A 26,626-nucleotide genomic window follows, 5' to 3' on the forward strand; every position below is an offset into this window, starting at 1 on the left:
GCCTATTTCCACACGGTATCACTCTACGACTAGTGTAGATGGGGCATGTTGGCTGGGGTGCGCATGTTGGCCGGTATGGGCAAGTTGGGCTGAAGGGCCTGTTTCCACACTGTATAACTCTATCAAAACTCTATCGGACTCAATCAAAACGATAGCAGGCAGCCTTGGAAGCCTTACCCCACTACTCAAACCTCACGTCAAAAACCTTGGCGTGATATTTGACTCAGCATTGAAATTTGACAAACAAGTCAATGCCGTGGTAAAAGCTAGTTTCTTCCAGCTTCGGACGATAGCTAAAATAAAACAATTCCTCCAGTTTGACGACCTCAAAAAGATAATCCACACATTTATCTCCTCCCGCCTAGATTACTGCAACTCCCTTTACACTGGCATCAGCCAATCTTCCCTGTCCCGCCTGCAACTGGTCCAAAACGCCTCAGCGAGACCCCTGACGGGCAACCGAGAAAGGGACCACATCACCCCGATCCTGGCCTCTCTCCACTGGCTCCCAGTGCGGTTAGAAATAAATTTCAAGATCCTTCTTTATGTTTACAAAGTCCTTAACGGGCTTGCCTCCACCTACATCAAAAGTCTGCTTACCCACCACACCACCTCCAGGTCCTTCAGATCGGCCGACTCGGGATTACTGAACATCTAGGCATAAGCTCAGGGGCGACCACCCCTTTGCAGTTGCAGCTCCTAGACTGTGGAACAGCATCCCTCTTCCCATCAGAACTGCCCCCTCCATCGACTCTTTTAAGTCGAGACATAAAACTCATCTTTACTCACAAGCCGTTCTTGACGTCCTCTGAGGGAGGGCTATATGTATGTATTTATGTATGTACTTAATCTATGAACCACTATTGTATAACCACTGTTGTATAACACATAAGTGCAAGTGAAATGAATTTGCCAGCAGCGGTACAATAAAAAAGAACACACAATATACAAAAAACGAGAGTTGTTTTTTAAATGTGCTATAGAAATAAAAGTGACTTGACTTGACTTGACTCTATGACTAGTGTAGATGGTGAATGGAGTTTAAAGTGTGAGTTGTTGCGCTTTGGGAGGTCGAGTGTAAGGGGAAGGTATATAGTTGATGGCAGGACTCTTAGCAACTGATATGCAGACGTATCTAGGCGTCTGGGTTTATAGCTCCATCAAAGTGGCCACAAGTAGATAAAGAAGACATATGCATGCATATCTTCATTGGTTGGGGCATTGAGTATAAAAGTCAGGATGCAGCTTTATACGACTTTGGTTAGGCCGCATTTGGAGTATTGTGTACATCTCTGATCAGCCCAATACAGGAGGCGAGAGACACTGGCCTCAGTCAGAACTTTTTTCCAGGGCAGAACTGTCAAAGTTGGAGGCCACAGCTCTCAGATGAGAGGTGCAAAGGAGATGTCATAAGGAATAGGAGTAGAATTAGACCATTCGGCCCATCAAGTCTACTCCGCCATTCAATCATGGCTGATCTATCTCTCCCTCCTAACCCCATTTTCTTGCCTTCTCCCCATAACCTGTCACCTGTAATAATCAAGAATTGATGTATCTCTACCTTGAAAATATCCACCGACTTGGCCTCTATAGCCGTTTGTGGCAAAGAATTCCACAGATTCACCACTGTCTGATTAAAGAAAATTCTCCTCATCTCCTTCCTAAAAGAATGTCCTTTAATTCTGAGGCTATGACCTCTAGTCTTGGACTCTCCCATTAGTGGAAACATCCTCTCCACATCCACTCTATCCAAGCCTTTCACTATTCAGTATGTTTTAATGAAGTCCCCCCTCATTCTTCTAAACTCCAGTGAGTACAGGCCCAGTGCCGACAAATGCTCATCATAGGTTAACCCACTCATTCCTGGCATGATTCTTGTAAACCTCCTCTGGACCCTCTCCAGAACCAGCACATCCTTCCTCAGATATGGTGCGCAAAATTGCTCACAATACTCCAAATGCGGTCTGACCAGCGCCTTATAGAGCCTCAGCATTACATCCTAGTTTTTGTATTCAAGCCCTCTTGAAATATTTACTACCGATTCGACTTGCAGATTAACCTTTTAGGAATCCTGCACCAGCACTCCCAAGTCCCTTTGCACTTCCGACCTGGATTTTCACCCCATTTAGAAAATAGCCTACACCTTTATTCCTACTACCAAAATGCACGACTCCACACTTTGCTACATTATATTCCATCTGCCACTTCTCTGCCCATTCTCCCAACCTGTCCAAATCCTTCTGCAGAGTCCCTGTTTTCTCTGAACTACCTGCCCCTCCACCTATTTTCGTATCAACCGCAACCCTTGCCACAAAGCCTTCAATCCACTCGTCCAAATCATTAATATACGTGAAGAGTAGCGGCCCTAACACCGACCCCTGCGTAACTCCGCTAGTCACTGGCAGCCAACCAGAAAAAGTTCCCTTTATTGCCACTCGGGACGACAGATGGCACAATGGGCTAAGTGTTCGGCTGGCAACCGGAAGGTAGCCGGTTCGAATCCCGCTTGGAGTGCATACTGTCGTTGTGTCCTTGGGCAAGACACTTCACCCACCTTTGCCTGTGTGTGAATGTGTGTGAGTGATTGGTGGTGGTCAGAGGGGCCGTAGGCGCAGATTGGCAGCCACGCTTCCGTCAGTCTGCCCCAGGGCAGCTGTGGCTACAGAAGTAGCTTACCACCACCGAGTGTGACTGAGGAGTGAATGAATAATGCGATGTAAAGCGCCTTGAGTATTAGAAAGGCGCTATATAAATCCCATCCATTATTATTACTCTTTGTCTTCTGCCATCCAGCCAACCTGCTATCCATGCTGGTATCTTCCCTTTGATACCGTGGGCTCTCATCTTCCTTAGCAGCCGCACGTGTGGCACCTTATTAAAGGCTTTCTGAAAATCTAAGTAAACAACATCTTCAAGTGGCCCTTACTTTCCCTCTCCCTCCATCCCCTCCTCATTTCCAGTTCTCCTACCAATCTTACTGTCTCCGACTACATTTATATCTCTGTACCACCCATCCCCCTGACATCGACCCTAAACATCACCCATTCCTTCTCTCCAGAGAGGCTGCCTGTCCCGCTGAGTTATTCCAGCATTTTGTGTCTATCTTCGATAAACAACATCTACTGACGCTCCTTTGTCTGTCCTTCTATTTATTTCTTCAAAGAATTCCAGCAGATTTGTCAAACAAAACCTCCCCTTCACAAAGCCATGCTGGCCGGCCTTTTTTATCCTGAACTTCTAAGTAGTCCGTAACCTCGTCTTGCCAACCACCGGTCAGACTTTCCGGCCTATAGTTCTCACTATTCTGCCTGGCTCCCTCTTTGTGCTGTATGTATGTGACATACAATCTACGCTTCAGAAGTGAAATCTCTTGTCCTAGATAGATTATATACATATATAATTAGTCATTTAAAGTACATCCATCTTTACTCAATCTGCTAATGCCAAAGATGTGGCTCTCATGTTGGAAGAAAACGGCATGCTGACTTATCCACAGCTTCTTCCATTTGGACAGAGTTTTGTGTCTTGCAAACAATGTACAAAATAATGCCAACTTTATTTACCAGAGATTTTAATTTGTAATATTAAAGCTGCATCACAGTATATAATGGAAGTTCAAAAATAACAATGACAGACTTGAAAATTCAGATCAAAATAGAGGCAGTCTTACCGTGAGGGGAGTGAGCGACATGAATATTGTGAGACTGCTCCAAATATTCTCGATTTCCTTCATCAGTAACTGAAGTTTCTCATTACACACGGCTGTGGCTTTGATTCCAAGCTCAACGCGTTTGGTCACTCTATACACCTCTATTACCCCTGTTAAAAGAAAGCACACTGTCCACTTAATGTACAAAATCCCAGATGGATAGATGGATTGATAATAGAAATTGAGCACTGCAATAGAAATGACAGATTTGGTAATTCCCAGCTATCTGGAAACATGTTCAACATCATTGGAAGAGAATGCATGGCATTATTAGTAAGTCTGCAGATAACATTAATGTGGGTGGTATCGTAAACAGTGAAGATGGTTATCAAAAATTACATTCATAATGACATTAGGATCTTGATCAGCTGGGCAATGGGCTGAGGAATGGTCAGTAAGGACTCAAGATTGTTTTACTGTCATATATCCCAAAACGGTACATTGAAATTCTTACCTGCAGCAGCACAACAGATCAATAAATATCTAAAAGCATCTCAAATGCCACTTTCGTATCTGGCTTCATCACCACCCTTGCCAATGCGTTCCAGATCCCCACAACCTGTGTGTAACAAAACTAGTCCCGCACATCCCCATTATATTCTCCTCCTCTCACCGTGTAGCTATGCCCTCTAGTGGTGGACATTTCCACCATGGGGAAACAAGTTCTGTCTATCATATCTATGCCTCATAATTATATATACATCTATCAACTCTCTCCTCAACCTCCAATGTCCCAGAGAAAACAATCCAAGTCTATCCAACTCCTTGTTGCTGAATCCCTCTAATCCAGGCAGCACAATCGTCAAAGCTTCCACTTCTTTCCTGTATTGGGGGAACCAGAACTGCACGCAATACTCCAAATACAGCCTAATCAAAGTCTTATAGAGCTGCAATATGACCTCCTGACTCATATATTCAATGCCCCTAGCAATGAAGACAAGTATACCGTTTGCCTACTTTACCACCCTATCTACTTACGCTGCCACCGTTAATGAGCTAGGAACTTGTACTCTGCACATCAATGGTGTTAAGGGTCTTCCCATTAACTGTATACTCTCTCCTTGCTTGGGTTTACCTCCATCTGCCATTTCTGGCTTTTCTGCAGTTGATCTCTAAACCACTATGTACTGAAAACCTTCTTCACTGTCTGCAACTCCTCCAATTTTGGTGTTGTCAGCAAACTAACTCCTCAACTAACTCCTCAACCTGATCAGTCAGAAGAAGGGTCTCGACCCAAAACGTCACCTATTCCTTCGCTCCATAAATGCTGCCTCACCTGCTGAGTTTCTCCAGCATTTTTGTCTATCCTCAACCTAAGATAGGTTGTGTCTAAGGTAGACACAAACTGCTGAACTCAACGGGACGAGCATCTCTAGAGAGAAGGAATGGGTGAAGTTTTGGGTCAAGAGTCGAGACCCTCCTTCTTGGTCTCCACCTGCAACGTCACCCATTCCTTCTCTCCTCCACCCATGCCTGCTCCGCTGAGTTACTCCAGCAATTTGTGTCTTTCTTCGGTTTAAACCAGTATCGCAGTTCCTTCCTACTACATTTACGTCTAGGTCATTTATATATATATATATCAGACAGAGCAGAGGTCCCAGCACAGATCCTGGCAGAACACCACTGGTCACAGACCTCAATCCAGAACATGTATCTTCCACCATAATCTTATTCCATGAATAAGTCAGTTCTGAATCCATACAACCAAATCACCGTGAATCTTACTCATCTGGATCAGCCTACCATGACTGACATTAAAAGCCTTACTAAAATCCATACATACAACATCCACCACCCTAACTTCATCAATCTCCTTTGTCACCTCCTCAAAAAATCTTCACTCAAATGAGTGAGACATGTACAAAGTCATGCCGGCTATCCTTAATTAGCCCATTCTTTTCCACATGGGAGTAAATCCGATCTCAAAGAACTCTCTCCAATAGTTTCCCTACCACTGACGTGAGGCTCACTGGCCTATAATTCCCTGTATTCTCTCTACTTCCTTTCTTAAACAAAGGAACAACATTAGCCACTCTCCAGTCCTCCAGATACGTCAAATGTGGCCAGGTGGGACAGTAGAGATGTTGCATCTTTTTTGGCAGAATGGCCTGTTTCCATGCTGCATGTCTCTGTGACTTTACAGACTTCCATCTTTCCCCCCAAGTTGGAGTAATTAGGCATCTTTTTTCATAAATGATACAGTGGGCAAAAGATTTGCGCAAAGTTCAAAATAGTAAAGCGAACATGGTAAATGAAGATTAATAACTTTCCTTGATATGGAGCTCAATGGAATTGTGCTATGACATTAAATACATGTAGTGAAAAATCAACCCCCAAGAGCAACTTAGGTTAAACATATGGAAAAGGGTTCAATGGCCTCCTTTTAGGTTAAAATAAAAAATAGAAGAGAGAAAAACAAGAGTTTCAGGGGAAAGTACCTGGGGGAAGGGAGGAGTGAACCAGGGAGTTGCAGAGAATTTACCTTCCCACCCAAATTACCTCATCCCCAGGTACTTTCCCTTGCAACCGCAGTAGATTCAACACCTGCGGGCGGCACGATGGTGTAGCGGTAAAGTTGCTGCCTTACAGCGCTTTTAGTGCCCGAAACCCGGGCTTGATCCCGACTACGGATGCTGTCTGTACGGAGTTTGTATGTTCTCCGAATTACCGCGTGGGTTTTTTTTCTGAGATCTTCAGTTTCCTCCCACACTTACAGGTTTGTAAATTAATTGGCTTTTTATAAATGTAAATTATCCCTAGTGTGTGTAGGACAGTGTTAATATGCGGGGGCGGGGATCGCTGGTCAGCGCGGACTTGGTGGAATTATAATTTAGAGAAGGAAAGACAAGGTTTCCAGTGGCTCTGTAACCACTTTCCACAAACATTCAATATCTTTGGGAAGAGGAGAAATTACTGAAAATTGTGATTGTGTGGGAAATTGATGCTGCAGAATGTGTGGTTTAAGAAGTGCTCCCCCACCAGCATGATTGGATATTAAATTCTTTAAATTACATACATTAAGATATTTGCCACATTCACTGGGTGGAGTAAATACCTCATGGGTTTAAAATACACAACTATGTTTCACATAACATGGGCTAAATTATTTAATGTGAAGTTTCTAATGGGGAAATGTCAAAAATTGAATTGGAGAATATGTATAATGCAGATGCATTTAATATTTGATGAAATTCAAATTGCTGCATGCAGCCTGCAGTTTGATACAGCTAGAAGAGGTTCGAAGAGGAGTTAGGCTGACAAGCTGTGAACGGAGCAGCATAGTCAATTTTAACTGCCTTCAATAAACAAATAGTAACCCCTAAATATTAATAATGACATATTAATTAGTAATTGCTGTCACGTATACCATACCCAAGAGATACTCCATGCCTTGCGTCGACTGAATGACTTCGGTGCATACCGTTGAGCTGCTAATTCCATTCAGAGTCTCACTGGCCTTGTTGATCACCTGAAACAAAAATGTTCATAGGCCCTATAAGATATTGACAAGAAAATATAGAAGGCAAGCAAATGGAAACAAAACTATTAACAAGTTAATATACTCGTTACTGGATAATTAACAATATTTAATAGCAATACCTCAAATGTAATCAATAGTTTCAAAAAAGGTTATATCAGCTACTTGGAAACATCAATATTGATAGTTTGAAGTTGAAGGAAGGCATGGGTATGTATGTGATTGGAGAAGTTGCAGGAAGATCGGGTGGGGAAAATGCCTCTAAGATTCTATGTTAATCAAAGCTATTTAAAAATTGGCCTGTTATATCTAATGGGATCGGTGCTGAGCCCATTGGGATTTGTAGTTTAAATCAACAATTTGGATGAGAATGTTGAAGGTATGATTAGAAAGTTTTCAGATGACACTAAAGTGGAGAGTACCGTAGATAGTGAAGGTTATTAAAAATAACAATAAGATCTTGATCAGCTGAGCAAGTGGGTGGATGAATGACTAATGGAGTTTAATGCAGATAAGTGTCAGATGTTGCTTTTGGGGAAGTCAAACCAGGACAGGACCATCACAGAGAATGGAGTGCGTTAGAGCAGAGGGATTTAGGAGTACAGGTACACAGTGCCCTGAAAGTGGTATCATTGGTACATAGCATGGCCAAGAAGGCTTTAGGTACATTGGCCTTCGCCAGTCAGGGAATTGACAATAAAAGATTGCTACTGCAGATGCTAGTTAACAAATAAAAAGGCACAAGGTGCTGGAGTAACTCAGTGGGTCAGACAACAACTCTGGAGAACATAGATAGGTGATGTTTTGGATCGAGACCCTTCTTCAGTCTGAATTGAGTATAGAAATTTGGACGATTGGGATGAAATTGAGAACAACAGTTCTACAACATGTTGGTGAGGCCTCGTTTGGAGTAGTGTCTTTAGACTTTAGAGATACAGAGTGGAAACAGGCCCTTCAGCCCACCGAGTCCACACCAACCAGTGATTACACTTGCATTATGCTACACACTGGGGACAATTTATAATTTTCACCCAAGTCAATGAACCTACAAATCTGTGCGTCTTTGGTGTGCGAGTAAACCGGAGGACCCAGAGAAAACCCAGGCGGTCACAGAGAGAACGTATCAACTCTTTACAGACAGCACCTGCAGTCAGGACACAACCCGGGTCTCTGGCGCTATAAGACAGCAGCTCTACCCCTGCGCTACTGTGCTGCCTTTTATTGTGTTCAGTTTTGGTCACCCTGCTATAGGAAGGACATCATTAAGTTGTAATGAGTGCAGAGAAGATTTGTGAGGGTATTGCTAGGACTTGAGGGCCTGTGGTTGGGTGGGCCAGGTCATCCTTCATTGGAGCGCAGGAGGAGGAAAGATTATCTTATAGAGGTGTAAACAATCATGCAGGGAATAGATAGGGTGAATGCAAGGAGTCTTTTATCCAGAATAGGGGAATCGAGGGTCAGAGGCTATAGATTTACGGTCAAAGGTTTAATAGGAACCCAAGGGGCAACATTTTTGCATGGAGGGTGGTGGGTATATGGAGTGAGCTGCTAAAGGAGGTAGTTGAGGCAGGTACTATCAGAACATTTAAAAGATACGTAGGCAGGTACATGGATAGCAAAGGTTTAAAGGAATATGGGCCAACACAGGCAAGCCTGAGACAAGTGTATATGGGACATCTTGGTTGGCATGGACATATTGGGCCAAAGGGCATATACCATGCTGGATGTCTCATTGACTCTTAAGTGCCGTACTTACTACCTGCCATTAGAATTCACCTTGACTATGGTTTCGTGCATAGGAAATCATATCTCTATGACAAAAAGCACTTGATAAAATAGGCCAAAGTCAGCATGGTTTTATGAAGGGGAAATCTTGCCTGACAGATCTGTTGTAATTCTTTGACAAAGCCATAAGCAGGATAGGCAAAGGAGAGTCAGCGGATGTTGTTTACTTGGAGGTTCAGAAGGCCTTTGATAAGGTGCCACACGTGAGGCTGCTAAACATAAGCTCATGGTATTAGATGCAAGGTACCAGCACAGATAGAAGATTGGATGACTGGCAGGAGACAAAGAGTGGGAATAAAGGGGGCCTTTTCTGGTCGATAGTCGGTGACTAGTCATGTTAGGCCCACTACGTCGCATTTTATGTTAATGATCTGGATGATGGCATTGAAGGCCATTTTGTGGAGGGGCAGGTAGTGTGGAGGAAGAACAAAGGACTTGGACAGGTTGGGAGAATGGGCAAAGTAGTGGCAAATGGAATACAGTGTAGCAAAATGTACAGTCATGCATTTTGATAGGAGTAAAGGAGGAATGGGGAGAGGATCGGTGCAAGGGGGCTTGAGAGTGCTGGTACTAAAGGTTAATTTGCAGGTTAAGTTGACGGTAAAGAAGGCTTTGCTTCTCAAAGTTTTGGTTAATGCAGAACAGAAAACACTGCTGGAAGTGGGCAACTGAATGCAGTGCAATGGAACATATGCACAAGTGCTTCAACAGTAGAAGGATGAAAATAAACTAGGATAGTACATATTCAATCTAATTTCAATTACTTTGTTTTCATAGTGACTTCAGTTAACACTCAGCTACAAAGGCGAAAGATTAAATTGATGTGAAATGCATTGTGCTCCCCCAATTATTTGAGACTGCTGGGTACTGCAAGGAGTTGGCTTTCAATATGTAGCATCAATTATTCATAGCATCGGTAATTGTTCCAAAGACTCGGGATGTGGGTGGGAACATCCACACAATAAGAATGTACAATATTTAACACTCCACGAGCATACAGAAAATACAATAGAAATTAATTCATTAAGTTTAACTCACTGGTCTAATTGTGTTATTGATTCTTCCCATTAGGATCTCCCACCACTTGCTTTAGAATCCAAGTCGTAAAGTACTCCATACTGTGAACATATACTGTGTGACTTTGCTCTGACATACTACCACAAGGCATTACTAAATAAAACATTGAAGGCTTTACCTGCAATGCACTTTCCAAGCATCTTTGCCATTCATAGGCATAACGTTCATTTTCCTGAAAAAGATACAACATATAATTTAATCTGACACTAGTTTGTTCACACATTCCGCATGTAGTAAGTATCTTACACTTACAATAAGATGGGTGCAGGCCACTTGCCCTATGGGGTCAAATCTCAGCTCCCATAAGCAATGTCCCCTCATATATATCACTGTAGCTCTGCAATTTACAAAGACCACCGTTTCTTTTTGCCATCAATCTGTACAAAGGGGTAATTTAAATAGCCAATTAATCTACCAACATAAGAGTGGAATGTTGGAGAAAAACAGAACATCTGAAGAAAACTGATGCAGTCAATGAAAGAACATGTGAACTTTGTATAGACAGTAGCCAAGGTCAGGATCAAACCAGAGCCCCATTAATTGGCAGGTTGCTGTATGCACTAACTACTGGGTCACCCTTTGTATACCAAGATGTGTATTTATTGCTGCTACCAATCGAGCCAACATAGTATGATGTGAATACTTCCAAATTGGAATTAAGAATTATCGAAATATGCATATCCTACTACAAAACAAAGTAAACAAGAAGTACAAAGTAATTTCAGACAACCCAGATTTCCCACACTTAACAACAAGGCATTCAAAACCCCTCTCCCTTTCTTCATCTTTTCCATCCCTCCCCATCTGGTTCCACCTATCACCACCCAGCCCCTCTCCCCCTGCCTCACCTATATCTGCCCATCCCCCAACCCAACTCCCTCTCCCCTGCCTCACCTATATCTGCCCATCCCCAACCCATCCCCCTCTCCCCCTGCCCACCTATATCTGCCCAACCCCCTGCCCACCTATATCTGCCCATCCCCCAACCCATCCCCCTCTCCCCCTGCCCACCTATATCTGCCCAACCCCCTCTCCCCCTGCCCACCTATATCTGCCCAACCCCCTCTCCCCCTGCCCACCTATCTGCCCAACCCCCTCTCCGCCTATATCTGCCCATCTCCCATCCCATATCTGCCCATCTCCCCTGCCCATATCTGCCCAACCCCCTCTCCCCCTGCCCACCTATATCTGCCCAACCCCCTCTCCCCCTATATCTGCCCATCCCCCAACCCCCTCTCCCCTGCCCACCTATATCTGCCCATCCCCCAACCCAACTCCCTCTCCCCTGCCTCACCTAAATCTGCCCAACCCCCTCTCCCCCTGCCTCACCTATATCTGCCCAACCCCCTCTCCCCCTGCCTCACCTATATCTGCCCATCCCCCAACCCCTACAGCAGTTTCTTTTGGCAAAATATAAATTACAAGTCTCCTTCGTTCATTTTGAAATGTTTCTAAGAGGAAATCAGTGAAATTTGCCAAAATATATTTTTAAATGGCATTCCTTTCTGGCTGTTGACTTGGGATGTCCTAAAACCCTTCAGTACCAGTGACATTCCACTAATGTAGGAGATAGAGCTGCTACAACTGCTCAAAGCAAACTCCCACACATATCAATGGCTAGAAACCTGTTTTGTTGTGATGCCAAATGAAGAATAGATATTATATACAACACTGGGATAATGGCTCTTAAGAATAATCCCGCGTTATCTGTTCTGAGAGAGCAGACAAGGCCTTGGTTTAACAAAGTACTATCTCTAACAAAGCAGCACTCTCAGCCCCCGCACAAGAACACCAGACTGACTTTCTTTCTCTGTTCATGTCTCTCGAATGGGATTCTATCTGACATTTTTGAATCTGCAAAGTGAATGCTCCCAAGCAAACCACCACTGACAGAAGAATATCGAATACCCCCGATGTCCTACAGAATAAAATCAGACATTCTGTAACCTGGAAATTAAGAACAATCATATTTACTTCCTCAGTGTAAAGTGGACTTTACAAACATCATCAAACTCAGATTGCACATTGGATTTTTACCTCCACTTCTCCAGTCAGGTCCTTATATTTGTCTCTGATGACTGGCAGTGGTGCTGCTGGTTTCTCATTTAAAGTATTGGAACGGTCTCTGAATGCCTGTTCTGAAGGTGCTGTAAGACGGGTCACTTCTTTATCCCCCAGGCTCAGACTCCTTTTATGAGATCCTGCATTTTTTTGGTTGAAATCTTACATTAAACAAGTTTATGACAGACAGTATTTTAACATAAATCGTGCCTTGTAAATACACTACAACTCTGATAATCTGGCATGTTTGGGACTATGGTGGTGCCAGACTAACAGATTTTCTGGACTACTGAATGTTTTTCTTTTTAATACTGCTACACACTTTGATTTCATAGAGTTGTAGAGCACAGAAACAGGTCCATTGGCCCACAATGTTAGTGCAAACATGATGCCCAGCTGAACTGATCTCTTCTGCCTGCACTAACATGAGGCTATCTAAAAGCTTTTTGAATGCTACTATTGTATCTGCCTCCACCACCACCACCACCTCTGGCAGTGTGTTCCAAGCCCCCACCACCCTCTGTGTAAAAAAACGTGCTCAGCACATCTCCATTTAATTGTCCTCCTCTCACTTTATAGCTATGCCCTCTAGTGTTGGACATCCCCACCCTGGGGAAGAAAGGTTCTGTGTAGGAAGGAATTGCAGATGCTGGTTTAAACTGAAGATAGACACAAAAAGCTGGAGTAACTCAGCAGGTCAGGCAGCATCTTTGGATGAAAGGAATAGGTGACGATTAGGGTTGAGACCCTTCTTCTGACTGGGTCTGAGTTACTACAGCTTTTTGTGTCTCAAAAGGATTCCGACTGTCTATCCTATCTATGCCTTTCATAATTTTATAAACTTCTATCAAGTTCTCCCCTCAACCTCCAATGTTCCGGAGAAAACAATCCAAGTCTCCCCAACCTCTCCCTGTAGCTGAAACCCTCTAATCCAGCCAGCACTGATGTCTCATTTTACCCAACTCTCTAAAATGTCAGAGCAAGCTACATTTGTTTTAACCTGGACATTTTTAAGAAGACATAATTACATTGTCACAGGGACAAAAGATAAAATTTGTCACAGGCAATCTTAAAAATTGGTTTCTACAGGTGGATGATGGTTTGGGGGTTAGGGAAGGGTGCGATTTGGCCCCACAACGGGGAAAACTATCCCATGGTTCAATTTCAGCTACCTGGTTATCAGATAACCTTCCTCAAATAATTTATCTCATCTTTCTTAAAGAGTTCCTTAAAACCTACCCTTTGACCAAGCTGATGACTGATCACCCCTCCTAACTATCGTCTACACCCTGAAATCCATGACGTGTCTTGGGGCATATCCCACATTAAATACAAGCTGCTGCTGTTAAGAAAACTCAACAAAGGAAACCATAGCATGAAGCATCGATACATTTGTGAATTCAGAAGACAAATGGCTATTATTTTTAAATTTGAACAACCATTTTCCCAGCAATTCAAGATCTAAATTTTCTTTTCATCAAATACATGTTTTCTCAACAGCCAACTTTGAATTTAAGTAGCAATATTACCAAAATTAATTCAACTCTGGATACGTACCATGTACTGAAAGGTCAAATGTTTCCATTTCGCTCTTGATCATCTCTTCACTGGATTTTATCTTGCCCTGGGAACTAGCCATTAGAAAGTCAAATTTACTAGTTTTGGGCTTTTCACTTTGAAATTCCCCAAATTCATCAAAGGATTCTGTCTTCGTATCTTCGGAGGAAACCCCATTTGTGACCGGGACTTCAGTCCCTCGCTCTGCATCTCCAGAAGTTGGTTCGGCCAAATGAGGCTCTGTAATCTCTCTCTCCCTCAAAGAAGTAATTGCAAAGTCTCCAAAGTCGTTACCACTTTGTTTTTTCTGTTTGGTCTGTTCTGCTGTCTCTTTGAAGTCTCCGAAGGCATCAAACTTGTGTTGGGAATTTGCATCTTCAGCTGAGAATGTTGTTACCGTGGAGACAGTCGTCATAGTGATGTTTTCAGAGCTGCCAAAAGATGTTTCTTTCTTCTGAAGCACAGAGGTGGAGGATAAGGACCTGCCCTCGGAATTAAAGAATGGTGGCTGCTTCTTAATGTGGGTGCCTGAGTCTTCTTTCTCAGACCAATCATAGCTAGTTAAACTGCTGACTGCAGAGCCATTGCTAAAGGTACCAAATGGGTCAAACTTAAAGTCATCGAGATCTGTAAGAAACAATGAATTCTGATCACTAACATTAATATTTTTATTTTAAAGAATAGCTATAATGTGACAGATAGACATTAAAAAAAAATGCTTAACTGTACAAAAATATGACAAAGATCTGAAACTGATCAATGGCTACTCATCCATGCTAATTATTTGTATTTCAGCAGATTGATGCTTTGAAATAGCCCTCAGAACCATTGTCATCGCCGCCTGTGATTTTCAGAAGCCCAATTGACATCTGCTTCAGGAAAGTAAAAGAATGTCAAAAATGTTTTGGGTTTTTGCTATTGCTTTTATTTTCCAGCTGATGTGCCAAGAAAAAGCTTTAAAAATTAGAGTGATTTGTCTTATGTTGACAAATTACTTTTCTCTTTCAGCTTCAAGCATGGACCTGGAGTCACGGGGTTGCACCTTAACTGGAGGGGGACTAATATTCTGGCAGACAGGTTTGCTAGTGCTACACAGATGGGTTTAAACGAAACAGCGGGGAGGAGGGGTCGACAAATTGGAAGTATATGGATGGAGTTAAAGGGAAAGAGAATATAGGAAAAGTTACAAAATACACCCAAATTAATGGGACGGAAAGTTCAAGAAGGGATAAGAGAGTAAGGTCAGATGAAATAGGAACCGGTGTGGGAGGTGAGGTGAATACCAAATTAAAAGTGCTATAAATGAATGCGTGAAGTATAAGAAATAAAGTGGATGAGCTTGAGGCTCAGTTGGAAACTGCTAAGTATGATGTTGTGGGAATTGCAGAGACATGGCTGCAAGAGGGCCAGGGCTGGGAACTGAATATTTAGGGTTATACGTCCTATCAAAAAGACCGACTGGTGGGCAGAGGGGGTGGGGTAGCTCTGTTGGTAAGGAATGAAATTTAGTCCTTTGCGAGGGGTGACATAGAATCAGAAAATGTAGTCATTGTGGATAGAACTGATAAATTGTAAGGGCAAAAAGACCCAAATGGGAGAGATCTACATGCCCCCAACAGTAGCCTGGATATAGGGTGCAAGTTGCAGCAGGAGTTAAAATTGGCATGTAACAAAGGTAACGCTATGGACCGTGACTCCAGGACCATTTGAAAAATATAAAAGTGGATAAGTCTCCAGGTCCTGACAGGATATTCCCTAGGACATTGAGGGAAGTTAGTGTAGAAATAGCCGGGGCTATGACAGAAATATTTCAAATGTCATTAGAAACGGGAATAGTCCCCGAGGATTGGCGTACTGCGCATGTTGTTCCATTGTTTAAAAAGGGTTCTAAGAGTAAACCTAGCAATTATAGACCCGTTAGTTTGACTTCAGTGGTGGGCAAATTAATGGAAAAGATACTTAGAGATAATATATATAAGCATCTGGATAAACAGGGTCTGATTAGGAACAGTCAACATGGATTTGTGCCTGGAAGGTCATGTTTGACTAATCTTCTTGAATTTTTTGAAGAGGTTACTAGGGAAATTGACGAGGGTAAAGCAGTGGATGTTGTCTATATGGACTTTAGTAAGGCCTTTGACAAGGTTCCTCATGGAAGGTTGGTTAAGGTTAAACTGTTGGGTATAAATGCAGGAATAGCAAGATGGATTCAGCAGTGGCTGAATGGGAGAAGCCAGAGAGTAATGGTGGATGGCTGTTTGTCGGGTTGGAGGCAGGTGACTAGTGGGATGCCTCAGGGATCTGTGTTGGGTCCTTTGTTGTTTGTCATGTACATCAATGATCTGGATGAAGGGGTGGTAAATTGGATTAGTAAGTATGCAGATGATACCAAGATAGGGGGTGTTGTGGAAGGGGGTGTTGTGGATAATGAAGAGGATTTCCAAAGTCTACAGAGTGATTTAGGCCATTTGGAAAAATGGGCTGAAAGATGGCAGATGGAGTTTAATGCTGATAAATGTGAGGTGTTACACCTTGGCAGGACAAATCAAAATAGGACGTACATGATAAATGGTAGGGAATTGAAGAATACAGTTGAACAGAGGGATCTGGGAATAACCGTGCATAGTTCCTTGAAGGTGGAATCTCATATAGATAGGGTGGTAAAGAAAGCTTTTGGTATGCTAGCCTTTATAAATCAGAGCATTGAGTATAGAAGCTGGGATGTAATGTTAAAATTGTACAAGGCATTGGTGAGACCAAATCTGGAGTATAGTGTACAATTTTGGTCGCCCAATTATAGGAAGGATGTCAACAAAATAGAGAGAGTACAGAGGAGATTTACTAGAATGTTGCCTGGGTTTCAACAACTAAGTTACAGAGATAGGTTGAATAAGTTAGGTCTTTATTCTCTGGAGCGCAGAAGGTTAAGGGGGGACTTGATAGAGGTCTTTAAAATGATGAGAGGGATAGACAGAGTTGATGTGATCAAGCTTTTCCCTTTGAGAATAGGGAAGATTCAAACAAGAGGACATGACTTCAGAATTAAGGGACAGAAGTTTAGGGGTAACATGAGGGGGAACTTCTTTACTCAGAGAGTGGTAGCGTTGTGGAATGAGCTTCCAGTGGAAGTGGTGGCGGCAGGTTCGTTGGTATCATTTAAAAATAAATTGGATAGGCATATGGATGAGAAGGGAATGGAGGGTTATGGTATGAGTGCAGGCAGGTGGGACTAAGGGAAAAAAGTTGTTCGGCACGGACTTGTAGGGCCGAGATGGCCTGTTTCCGTGCTGTAATTGTTATATGGTTATATGTTATATGGTGGTTATGGGAGATTGCAATATGTAGGTAGACTGGGAAAATCAGGTTGGTAATGGACCCCAAGAAAGGGAATTTGTAGAGTGCCTCCAAGATGGATTCTTAGAGCAGCATGTACTGGAGCCTACCAGAGAGAAGGCAATTCTGGATTTAGTGTTGTGTAATGAGCCAGATTTGATAAAGGGAACTGAAGGTAAAGGAGCCATTAGGAGGTAGTGACCATAATATGATAAATTTTAATCTGTAATTTGAGAGGGAGAAGGTAAAATCAGAAGTGTCAGTATTGCAATCGAACAAAGGGGACTATGGAGGCATGAGGGAGGAGCTGGCCAACGTTGACTGGAAAGGGACCCTAGCAGGGATGACGGTGGAACAGCGATGGCAGGAATTACTGGGAATAATCCAGAAGATGCAGGATCATTTAATTCCAAAGAGGAAAGATTCTAAGGGGAGTAGGAGGCAACCGTGGCTGACAAGGGAAGTTGAGGACAATATAAAACTAAAAGAGAAGACGTATAACGTAGCAAAAATGAGCAGGAAGCTAAGGGATTGGGAAACTTTTAAAGAACAACAGAAGATAACTAAAAAGGCAATACGGGGAGAAAAGATGAAGTAGGAAGTTAAGCTAGTCAAGAATATAAAGGAGGATAGTAAAAGCTTCTTTAGGTATGTGAAAAAGAAAAGATTAGTTAAGACAAATGTGGGTCCCTTGAAGACAGAAACAGGTGAATTTATCATGAGGAACAAGGAAATGGCAGACAAGTTGAACAGGGTACTATGGTTCTGACTCCACTAAGGAGGACACAAACAATCTTCCAGATGTATTAGGGGACAGAGGATCTAGGGTGATGGAGGAACTGAAGGAAATTCACATTAGTCAAGAAATGGTGTTGGGTAAACTGATGGGACTGAAGGCTGATAAATCCCCAAGTCCTGGTGGTCTGCATCCCAGGGTATTTAAGGAAATGGCTCTAGAAATCGTGGACGCATTGTGATCATTTTCCAATGTTCTATAGATTCTGGATCTGTTCCTGTGGATTGGAGGGTAGCTAATGTTATTCCACTTTTTAGGAAAGGCGGAAGAGCGAAAACAGGGAATTATAGACCAGTTAGCCTGACATCGGTGGTGGGGAAGTGGCTGGAGTCAATTATAAACTATGTAATAGCGGCGCATTTGGATAGCAGTAACAGGATTGGTCCAAGTCAACATGGATTTACGAAGGGGAAATCGTGCTTGACTAATCTTCTGGAATTTTTTGAGGATGTAACAAGTAAAATGGAAAAGGGAGACCCAGTGGATGTAGTGTATCTGGACTTTCAGGTCCCACACAAGAAATAAGGTCCCACACAGGAGATTAGTGGGCAAAATTAGAGCACATAATATTGGGGGTAGGGTACTGACATGGATAGAAAATTGGTTGGCAGACAGGAAACAAAGAGTAGGAATTAACGGGTCCCTTTCAGAATGGCAGGCAGTGGCTAGTGGGGTACTGCAAGGCTCGGTGCTGGGACTGCAGCTATTTACAATATATATCAATGATTTAGATGAAGGAACATAGAACATAGAAAAGTAACATTAGCAAATTTGTAGATGACACAAAGCTGGGTGGCAGTATGAACTGTGAGGAGGGTGCTAGGAGGATGCAGGGTGACTTGGACAGGTTGGGTGAGTGTGCGGATGCATGGCAGATGCAGTATAATGTGGATAAATGTGAGGTTATTTACTTTAGTGGCAAGAACAAGAAGGCAGATTATTATCTGAATGGTGTCAGATTAAGAAAAGGGAAAGTGCAACGAGACCTGAGTGTCCTTGTTCATCAGTCACTGAAAGAAAGCATGCAGGTACAGCAGGCAGTGTAGAAAGTTAATGACATGTTGGCCTTCATAACAAGAGGATTTGAGTAAAGAAGCAAATAGGTCCTTCTGCAATTGTACAGGGCCCTAGTGAGACCACACTTGGACTATTGTGTGCCGTTTTGGTCTCCTAATTTGAGGAAGGACATACTTGCTATTGAGGGAGTGCAGCGGAGGTTCACAAAGTTAATTCCCCGGATAACGGGACTGCCATATGATGAAAGAATGGAACGACTGGGCTTGTATTCACTGGAATTTGGATGGATGAGAGGGTATCTTATAGAAACATATAAAATTATTAAGGGATTGGACACGTTAGATGCAGGAAACATGTTCCCAATGTTGGGGGGGGGGGAGTCCAGAACCGGGGGCCACAGTTTAAGAATAAGGGGTAGGCCATTTAGAACTTTCACCCAGAGAGTTGTGAATTTGTGGCATTCTCTGCCTCTGAAGGCAGTGGAGGCAGATTCACTGGATGCTTTCAAAAGAGAGTTAGATAGAGCTCTAGTGGAATCAAGGGATATGGGGAAATGACAGGAACGGGGTACTGATTGTGGATGATCAGCCATGATCACATTGAATGGTGGTGTTGGGCCGAATGGCCTACTCCTGCACCTATTTTCTATGTATCTATGTGTTAAAGATAGTGGTTCTCCAACTTCACAGTGAATAGATTTGACAGTCATACTCAACTATGTAAAGCTGAAGAACAATGTGATTATAAACAGCATGTGTTATCAATATTCCTTTAACCGCTGCTCTCACAGATCTAGCAAGATGTGTTAATTGGTGGCAACGCACGGCGACAATGTTGTAAGGAGATAACTCAACATCGTTAATTCTATTTTTAGAATGGTTTGGGCTGGACAGTAATTGAAAATGTACACAATCAGAATTGAAACAACATAATTACTTGCACAGCAGAGCTCCACGTTCCAAGTGTGTGCATGTGACACCACACATGGCAAATCCATGATCCTAACTAAGCTGAGGACAAAGATCTCATTCTCTGCACCTCACAAGTCCCTTTACGGTTTTAACAGGATAAAGGGCCTGTCCCACTTATGCGACTTTTTCGGCGACTGCCGGCACCCGTCATATGTCGTTGCAGGTCGGCGTAAATTTTCAACATGTGGAAAATTCAGCGGCAACCAGAAGTCACCCAAGGCTACGACTCTTTGGGTGACTGAGAAGTGCTCACGACCATACTAGTGAGATCCTGGTGAAGCCTGTATGGTCGTGAGTAGTCGCCCAAAGAGTCGTACCTTGTTCTGGTCGCCGCTGGATTTTCAACACGTTGAAATTTTTCAGCAACCTGCAATGACCTATGACGGGTGCCGGCAGTCGCCGAAAAAGTTGCGTAAGTGGGACAGGCCCTTAACTCCACATTCAAATAATTCCACATTCAACTAATTCCGTTGCAAAAGTGGTTCTGCAGCACAGGACGTTGTGAACAATATTAAAATTCATGCCATTGCCATTTACTAATCTCACCCCATAAATGAAAATCATAACTCATTTGCCAAACAAAGTCACTGGAATATTTGTGCAAAAAAAAGACACTCAAGGTTTAATTTCCTACACTGTCAGAAATCAATGTCTGCAGTTTGGAAGCTGCTGCCGTTAGCCACAACCATGATATGATGCCGAACGGCAACTTGGTAATGAGAGCTGGAATGAAATGTCAGCAAATGCTGATGATTGTCAATGGTGGTGGTCAGAATAAATTTGTCACTTTGAACTGAAATAACATCTTGCAGGCAGGTTGATGAACAATATACAAGCTCGGAATACTCCAACTACGTTAATTATCATTTATTTAAATTCAACGCAAACCTCATCATTAATTTTAGAAACAGAGGCAATTTTTTAGTTTCATTTGTCATTAGGAGCATCTATTCAAGTATCATCAGTTTGTAAAGTTTTTTTTCAAACATTGACATGCATCACAGATGAATAGATAGTTAATGTTTATTTGCATAAATCTATTCTTGGACCAGTTTTGTCATTACTCACTTTACAACTGTTTTGGAATAAGTTGTCCCATCAGAAATGTTACTTGTTACAGATATTATATGAGGTACAGCCCTTTTCATTTATGTGTTGTTGGGTTGAGAACGTTACTCTGATGGCTTCATCTCTAATTTTCCATGCTGGCCACCCCAGGGAACAGCGGTTCACTACATTTGGACTGCACTGGGTTGGGGCAGGCAGCTTGTTCCCTGGACATTAATGAACCAGACAAGCATGAGGGCATAGATAGCAAAGACATTCAGAACATTTTCCCAGGATGGAAATATCAAAGGCTAGAGGGCATAGCTTTAAGGTAAGAGGGGCAAAGTTTAAAGGAGATGTTTGGCGTAAGTGTTTTACACAGAGAATGGTACATGTCTGAAATGCGCTTCCGGGGGTGGTAGTGGAGGCATATAATGATAGTGGTGTATAAGGGACTTTTGGATAGGTACATGGATGTGCAGGGAATGGATTATGTGCAGGCGGATAAGTGTTGGTCTTGGCATCATGCTTGGCGTAGACATTGTGGGCCAAGGGGTCTGTTCCTGTGCTATATGTTCTATGTTTTCATATGAATATAATAGTTTTGTTGTCACCATTACTGATCCAATTATCATTCATCTTTTTACTCTAGAGTTCTTAAATTAATTTAGTCTCTCTCATGTCCATGATGATCATCGCGATACCACTGCACCCGTTTCTCCATGAAAGATCATATGTCCCTACAGTAACTGATTCAAAGCAACAACTACTGGCTGTCAGCTACCAACAACACAAAGATTCTGCATATAATCAGTGTTTAGCTTTGAAAATATTGATATATGTAGCTCAGAATTAAAATTGTGAACAGCACCAGCAGTTGAAATTCCAGTGCTCTTTGATATTCCAAGTTGGCATTCCCCAGATTTTTGCCAAGTCTAAGCTGGTTAGTTATTCTGAAACTAACCCCTGGTTCTGGACTCCGCCAACATCAGGAACATTTTTCCTGCATCTAGCCTGTCCAATCCCTGAAGAAATTTATATGTTTCTATAAGATCCCTTCTCACCCTTCTAAATTCCAATGAACCCAGTCGATCCATTCTTTCGTCATACGACAATGAGATAACCATATAACCATATAACAATTACAGCACGGAAACAGGCCATCTCGGCCCTACAGGTCCGTGCCGAACAATTATTTTCCCCTAGTCCCATCTACCTGCACTCAGACCATAACCTTCATAAGATGAATAAGATGATGATTACCTGTAGTTAGAGGAAACTCAAAATAAAGATTTGTGGACAGGTTTATCTTCATGAGAAATAAAGTCATCTGCTAATTGTCGAGGATATGTGTCAGGTGAGAAACAGAAAATAGGTGCAGGAGTAGGCCTTTTTGCCCTTCGAGCCAGCACCGCCATTCAATATGATCATGGCGGATCATCCAAAATCAATACCCCGTTCCTGCTTTCTCCCCATATCCCTTGATTCCATTAGTCCTAAGAGCTATATCTAACTAATATCTATCAACGAATTTGCTAGTTATTTGGCAGTTTTTGTAATTCTTTGAATGCCACCATAATTGACCAAAACTTCCATTGAAAATGGGGAGGCTAGGGTAGATAGACTTCTTCACCCCAGCACCTTGCTTGAATGCAATTAAACTGGTTAACCCCACCCCAAAAGATGAGGAACAAGTTTTTTAGCAGGATGTAACAAAATGCACCCCCCCCCCAGAGTTCAGAACAAAAAAATCAATCCATTTATTGATAACAATGACAATAATTAGAAGTACTTCGTCATTTGCTTAACATTAATTTACATATTCAATACACAGTACTGGAAGCATATAGAACTTAGTAACATGGTGATAAGACAACATCATTACCTCAAAGTCAGCAAAACAAAGGAGCTAGTCATCCACCTGAGGAAGCGGGTTAGTTCCAAGGTGGAATTATCATAACAATCTGTCCTATTTCTGCTTTGGCCAAGACAGCACATCAATGCCTGTACTTCATCAATAGACCAAGGAAATTCAGCATGTTTCCCATATCATTTATCAATCACTACAATGCAAGATACATGACAGTGCCTGCATGTGTAAACAGATGACAAATAACGCACCAGTGTACAAATCATCATAGATTTGTTTGGCACAGGCTGCTCTGTCCAAGACAGCAGGAAATGACACAGTTGTGGACAGTTTAGTCCATCACGCGTAACAGCAATTCACTCCCCCCCACCCCCCCCCCCCAATCGCACACTTCACACTGCTTCAAAAAAGGAACCAACATAATCATGGACTCCTGCACCCCAGCCATTTCCTCTTCCGTCAGGCAGAAGATACAAAAGCTTGAAAGCTCGCACCACCAGATTCAAGAGCAGTTTCTTCCTGTTATTAGACAGCTGAATGGACCTCTCATAATCTATAGATTTCCCAACCTACCACGTTTGTAACACTTGCACTTTTTTTTATCATCTGCACTTTCTATAGCTGTAACAATTTTCTTTCTCTTGGAACTACCTGTTATACTTGTGTAAAGTTTGATTGTACTCATAGACTCATGCAGCATGGAAACATGCCCTTCGGCTCAACATGCCCCCATCTACATTAGTCCCACTTGCACGCATTTGGCTCATATCCCTCTACGTCTCCTTGTTCTTGATTCCTCGATTCTGGGTAAAAGACTATGCATCTATTCCCCTCATGATCTGATAAAACCTCTATAAGACCACCCCTTATCCTCCTGCGCGCCAAGGAATAAAGTCCTAGCCTGATCAACCTCTCTTCATAGCGCAGGCCCTCAAGTCCTGGCAACATCCTCGTAAACTTACTCTGTACTCAGTACTCTTTCCAGCTTAACAACATCTTTCCTATAGCAGGGTGACCAAAACTGAACACAATATTCCAAATGTGGCCTCACCTATGTCTTGCACAACTGTTACATAACTCTACCTCGACTCAATAGTATGATTGGACTGGATAGCACACATAACAAAGCTTTTCACAGTATCTCGAAAAATGTGTAATAAACCAATACCAAGAAAAAGTAGCCCCAGTACACTAACAACTTACAAGTCATGATATTAATCGCAATTTTCTGCATAAATTAGTTTCAGGAGAAAGTTGAAAGCCCATCATATTAACATCTGACCAACAGTCATAGTCCTTCCAACAGCAACCTTTAGCCATTCCATGTTTAGCAAACACATGGAAATGTCATGTATGTTCCCAACATACTTCCATTGATAATTACCACAGAATATATGTTGACAACAAACATTTGATTGATATTCTCGACCAGCATTAGTAATAAAACAAAAATTCTTAACATGTCAGGCAGCATTTGTTCAGAATAAGATTTAATATGACATAACATTTAATCAATCTGAATTGTTAATTCTGTTTCTCTCTCCATCGATGCCATCTGACCTGGAGTCTATGTCATGCATTTGTGATGTCAAATGAGTGAAAGCAATTTTCTTGTGAAATTGTTAATGCATTTAACGCTATCCTGAGACACTGTGGGACAACCAGATGGCTGGAAAAGTTTTTAACTGTCATGAGGTTACAATTTTCATGAAATCCCAGGGTCTTTAAATACTGCTGGAGTTCAGTCCCTTCTAAATATACCCAAAGGCTCCAGGGCTGGCTCACCTGCTTCCTATTGTGGCCCAGCACAATACTCCAATACTGAAGTGGGTATTGCAGTAGTTATATGGCTTTACTGCTCTTCGTGTTCCAGGTCAAGTCCCCATTGTAATTCCTTGCTCCATATTCTTCATACAAGCTCTGCTCTCTACAGATAATTGCCAAAATCTTCCGCCTTTCCCTGGTTCTCCAACACAATTTGTGGCGCCAGGTCTTGACTTTGTGTTATCTAATGCTAGCTTTCAAATCTAACAATTCCGATCTGCTCTAAAGAACTTTACGTTTACTTCCAACTGAGCCGTTGTGACATTCATTCAGGTTCTCATCAAACATTGTGGCCCTCGTGCCTCGGAATTGATCAGATCTACTGTAATGTCAGAACGTTTCCAGACTACTCCGCTCCTCCCTTTATCTAATTGTCTCCAGTTATCTCCACCTAAACAAGGCCCAAGTGCTCTCACACAGCACCTTGAAGATGATCACATTGAATGGCAGTGCTGACTTGAAGGGCCAAATAGCCTCCTCCTGCACCTACTGTCTATGTATCTATGCACCCAGACTCAGTACCCCCCTTATCTTCCTTACACGTGCCTTCAAAACTTTACACAGCATTGATATTGCACATGGGTCTGTATTAACTGTTGTACAATAGTTATAAGAGAAACAAAATATGGCGCTGACAAATAGCAAGAAAAGAAAGTTCGAGAACGAGGAAATTAGTAAAGTTTCATGTGCCGTCACAGGAGGTGAAACCTAAAGACATGAGAGACTAGATAGGCTTTTTAATATAACACAAAAACATAACAAATAATGTTTAAAGACAGACACGAGGATAGAAAGGTGATATTGACTAAGTGCACACAACATAGTAAAAACAAAATAAAGTTAAAAGAATGGAAGACAACTGCAGTGATAGTAGATTCTTCTTTCAGGCTTTGCCAGTGAGCATCATTATGGTTCAAGATGTCCCTTAATGTCCCAGAATCATTATCCTGCCTGACCAACAACCACAGGAGAATAAAAACAGGTATAATAGAACTGGAGATCACTTTCTACTACAGGCACAGGAGAAGGCGCATTATTTGTGAGAAGTTACATCATACAGCCTTTAGTAGTCAAAAATGCATTGAGATTTAAATGGATTTTAACATGTTACGATCAGTGCATTGATGTCTTGTTGGTTATATCTTTTTGTACACTTGCATTAGTTTGATAAACAGGACACCAATCACTTGCTCTAGGTACGGGCAAGTCAACATGACATTACACCGCCAAATATTCAAAAATCAGTGTTTATTAGCAAGATGCCACTTCAGAAAAATGTCAGAAAATACTATATGTAGTCATACATTACAGAGTGTAACAGTTATTTGAAATACAGATTAGACTTCACATGCAATACTTCTGCAAACAGAGCAAATTACAGAAATAAAAGCTGAAGAAAGCAGATTCAGGTAAAAGGTATTTTAAAGCATTAAGCATTTTTATACAAGAGATTTAATTTCATTACAAAAAAGCAGTAAGATGAATGTATTGGAATGCAGTTGAATCCTGATAAAGACATGACCAATTCAGGGATACTTGCACATATCTGTAGACTGTATTTAGATCAGAAATTCCATGGACAGAGTAAATTGGGATTCAAAGTGGAAATGCCTTTATTTGGACTCAACTGTACAGGATTAAAATGTCAATGGAGCTGATGTGAAACAAAGAAAGTCACATGGTTTTGTTTGGTTAGATACAGAAAGGTTAGACATGAATAAAAAAAGATTAAAATGATTCCAACCTTATTTTCAGCAGAGATGTGATAATTATTCAGAAATTCAGAATAGAAGGGTTCAGAATATTGTGCACATTAGTGAGCAGTAGAAATGTATTTCCATTGATAAAACAGATCTTTAATAAGAATTAAACCAAATTACAATTCAGAATTCAATATAAGATTGTCTCAGGATTGTATTATGATAGTCTCCCGATATTACTTTGATATTAACATGCATAAAACCTTTGCTCCTATAGTGATACAGCATGGAAATAGGCCCTTCAGCCAACCGAATCCGTGCTGACCAACGATCACCCTGTACGCTAGTTCCATCCTACACACTAGGAACAATTTACAGAAGCCAATTAACCAACAAATCTG

At 42.0% G+C, this 26,626-nt stretch overlaps 1 protein-coding gene across 13 annotated transcripts in view; it reads right to left on the minus strand.

The window, feature by feature from the left end:
- synrg (synergin gamma) overlaps window positions 1–26,626 on the minus strand; it is a 134,231-nt gene that overhangs the window by 14,618 nt on the left and 92,987 nt on the right. For all 13 annotated transcript variants that reach the window (XM_033046342.1, XM_033046343.1, XM_033046344.1 and 10 more), the window contains 5 exons: window positions 13,668–14,294; window positions 12,087–12,250; window positions 10,168–10,221; window positions 7,082–7,178; window positions 3,671–3,819 (listed from right to left, as the gene is read on the minus strand). In XM_033046342.1, the coding sequence (XP_032902233.1) occupies window positions 3,671–3,819; window positions 7,082–7,178; window positions 10,168–10,221; window positions 12,087–12,250; window positions 13,668–14,294 (1,091 nt within the window). The remainder of the gene's footprint in view (window positions 1–3,670; window positions 3,820–7,081; window positions 7,179–10,167; window positions 10,222–12,086; window positions 12,251–13,667; window positions 14,295–26,626) is intronic.

The sequence above is a fragment of the Amblyraja radiata genome, chromosome 28 (assembly GCF_010909765.2).
Source record: "Amblyraja radiata isolate CabotCenter1 chromosome 28, sAmbRad1.1.pri, whole genome shotgun sequence".
NCBI lineage: Eukaryota > Metazoa > Chordata > Chondrichthyes > Rajiformes > Rajidae > Amblyraja > Amblyraja radiata.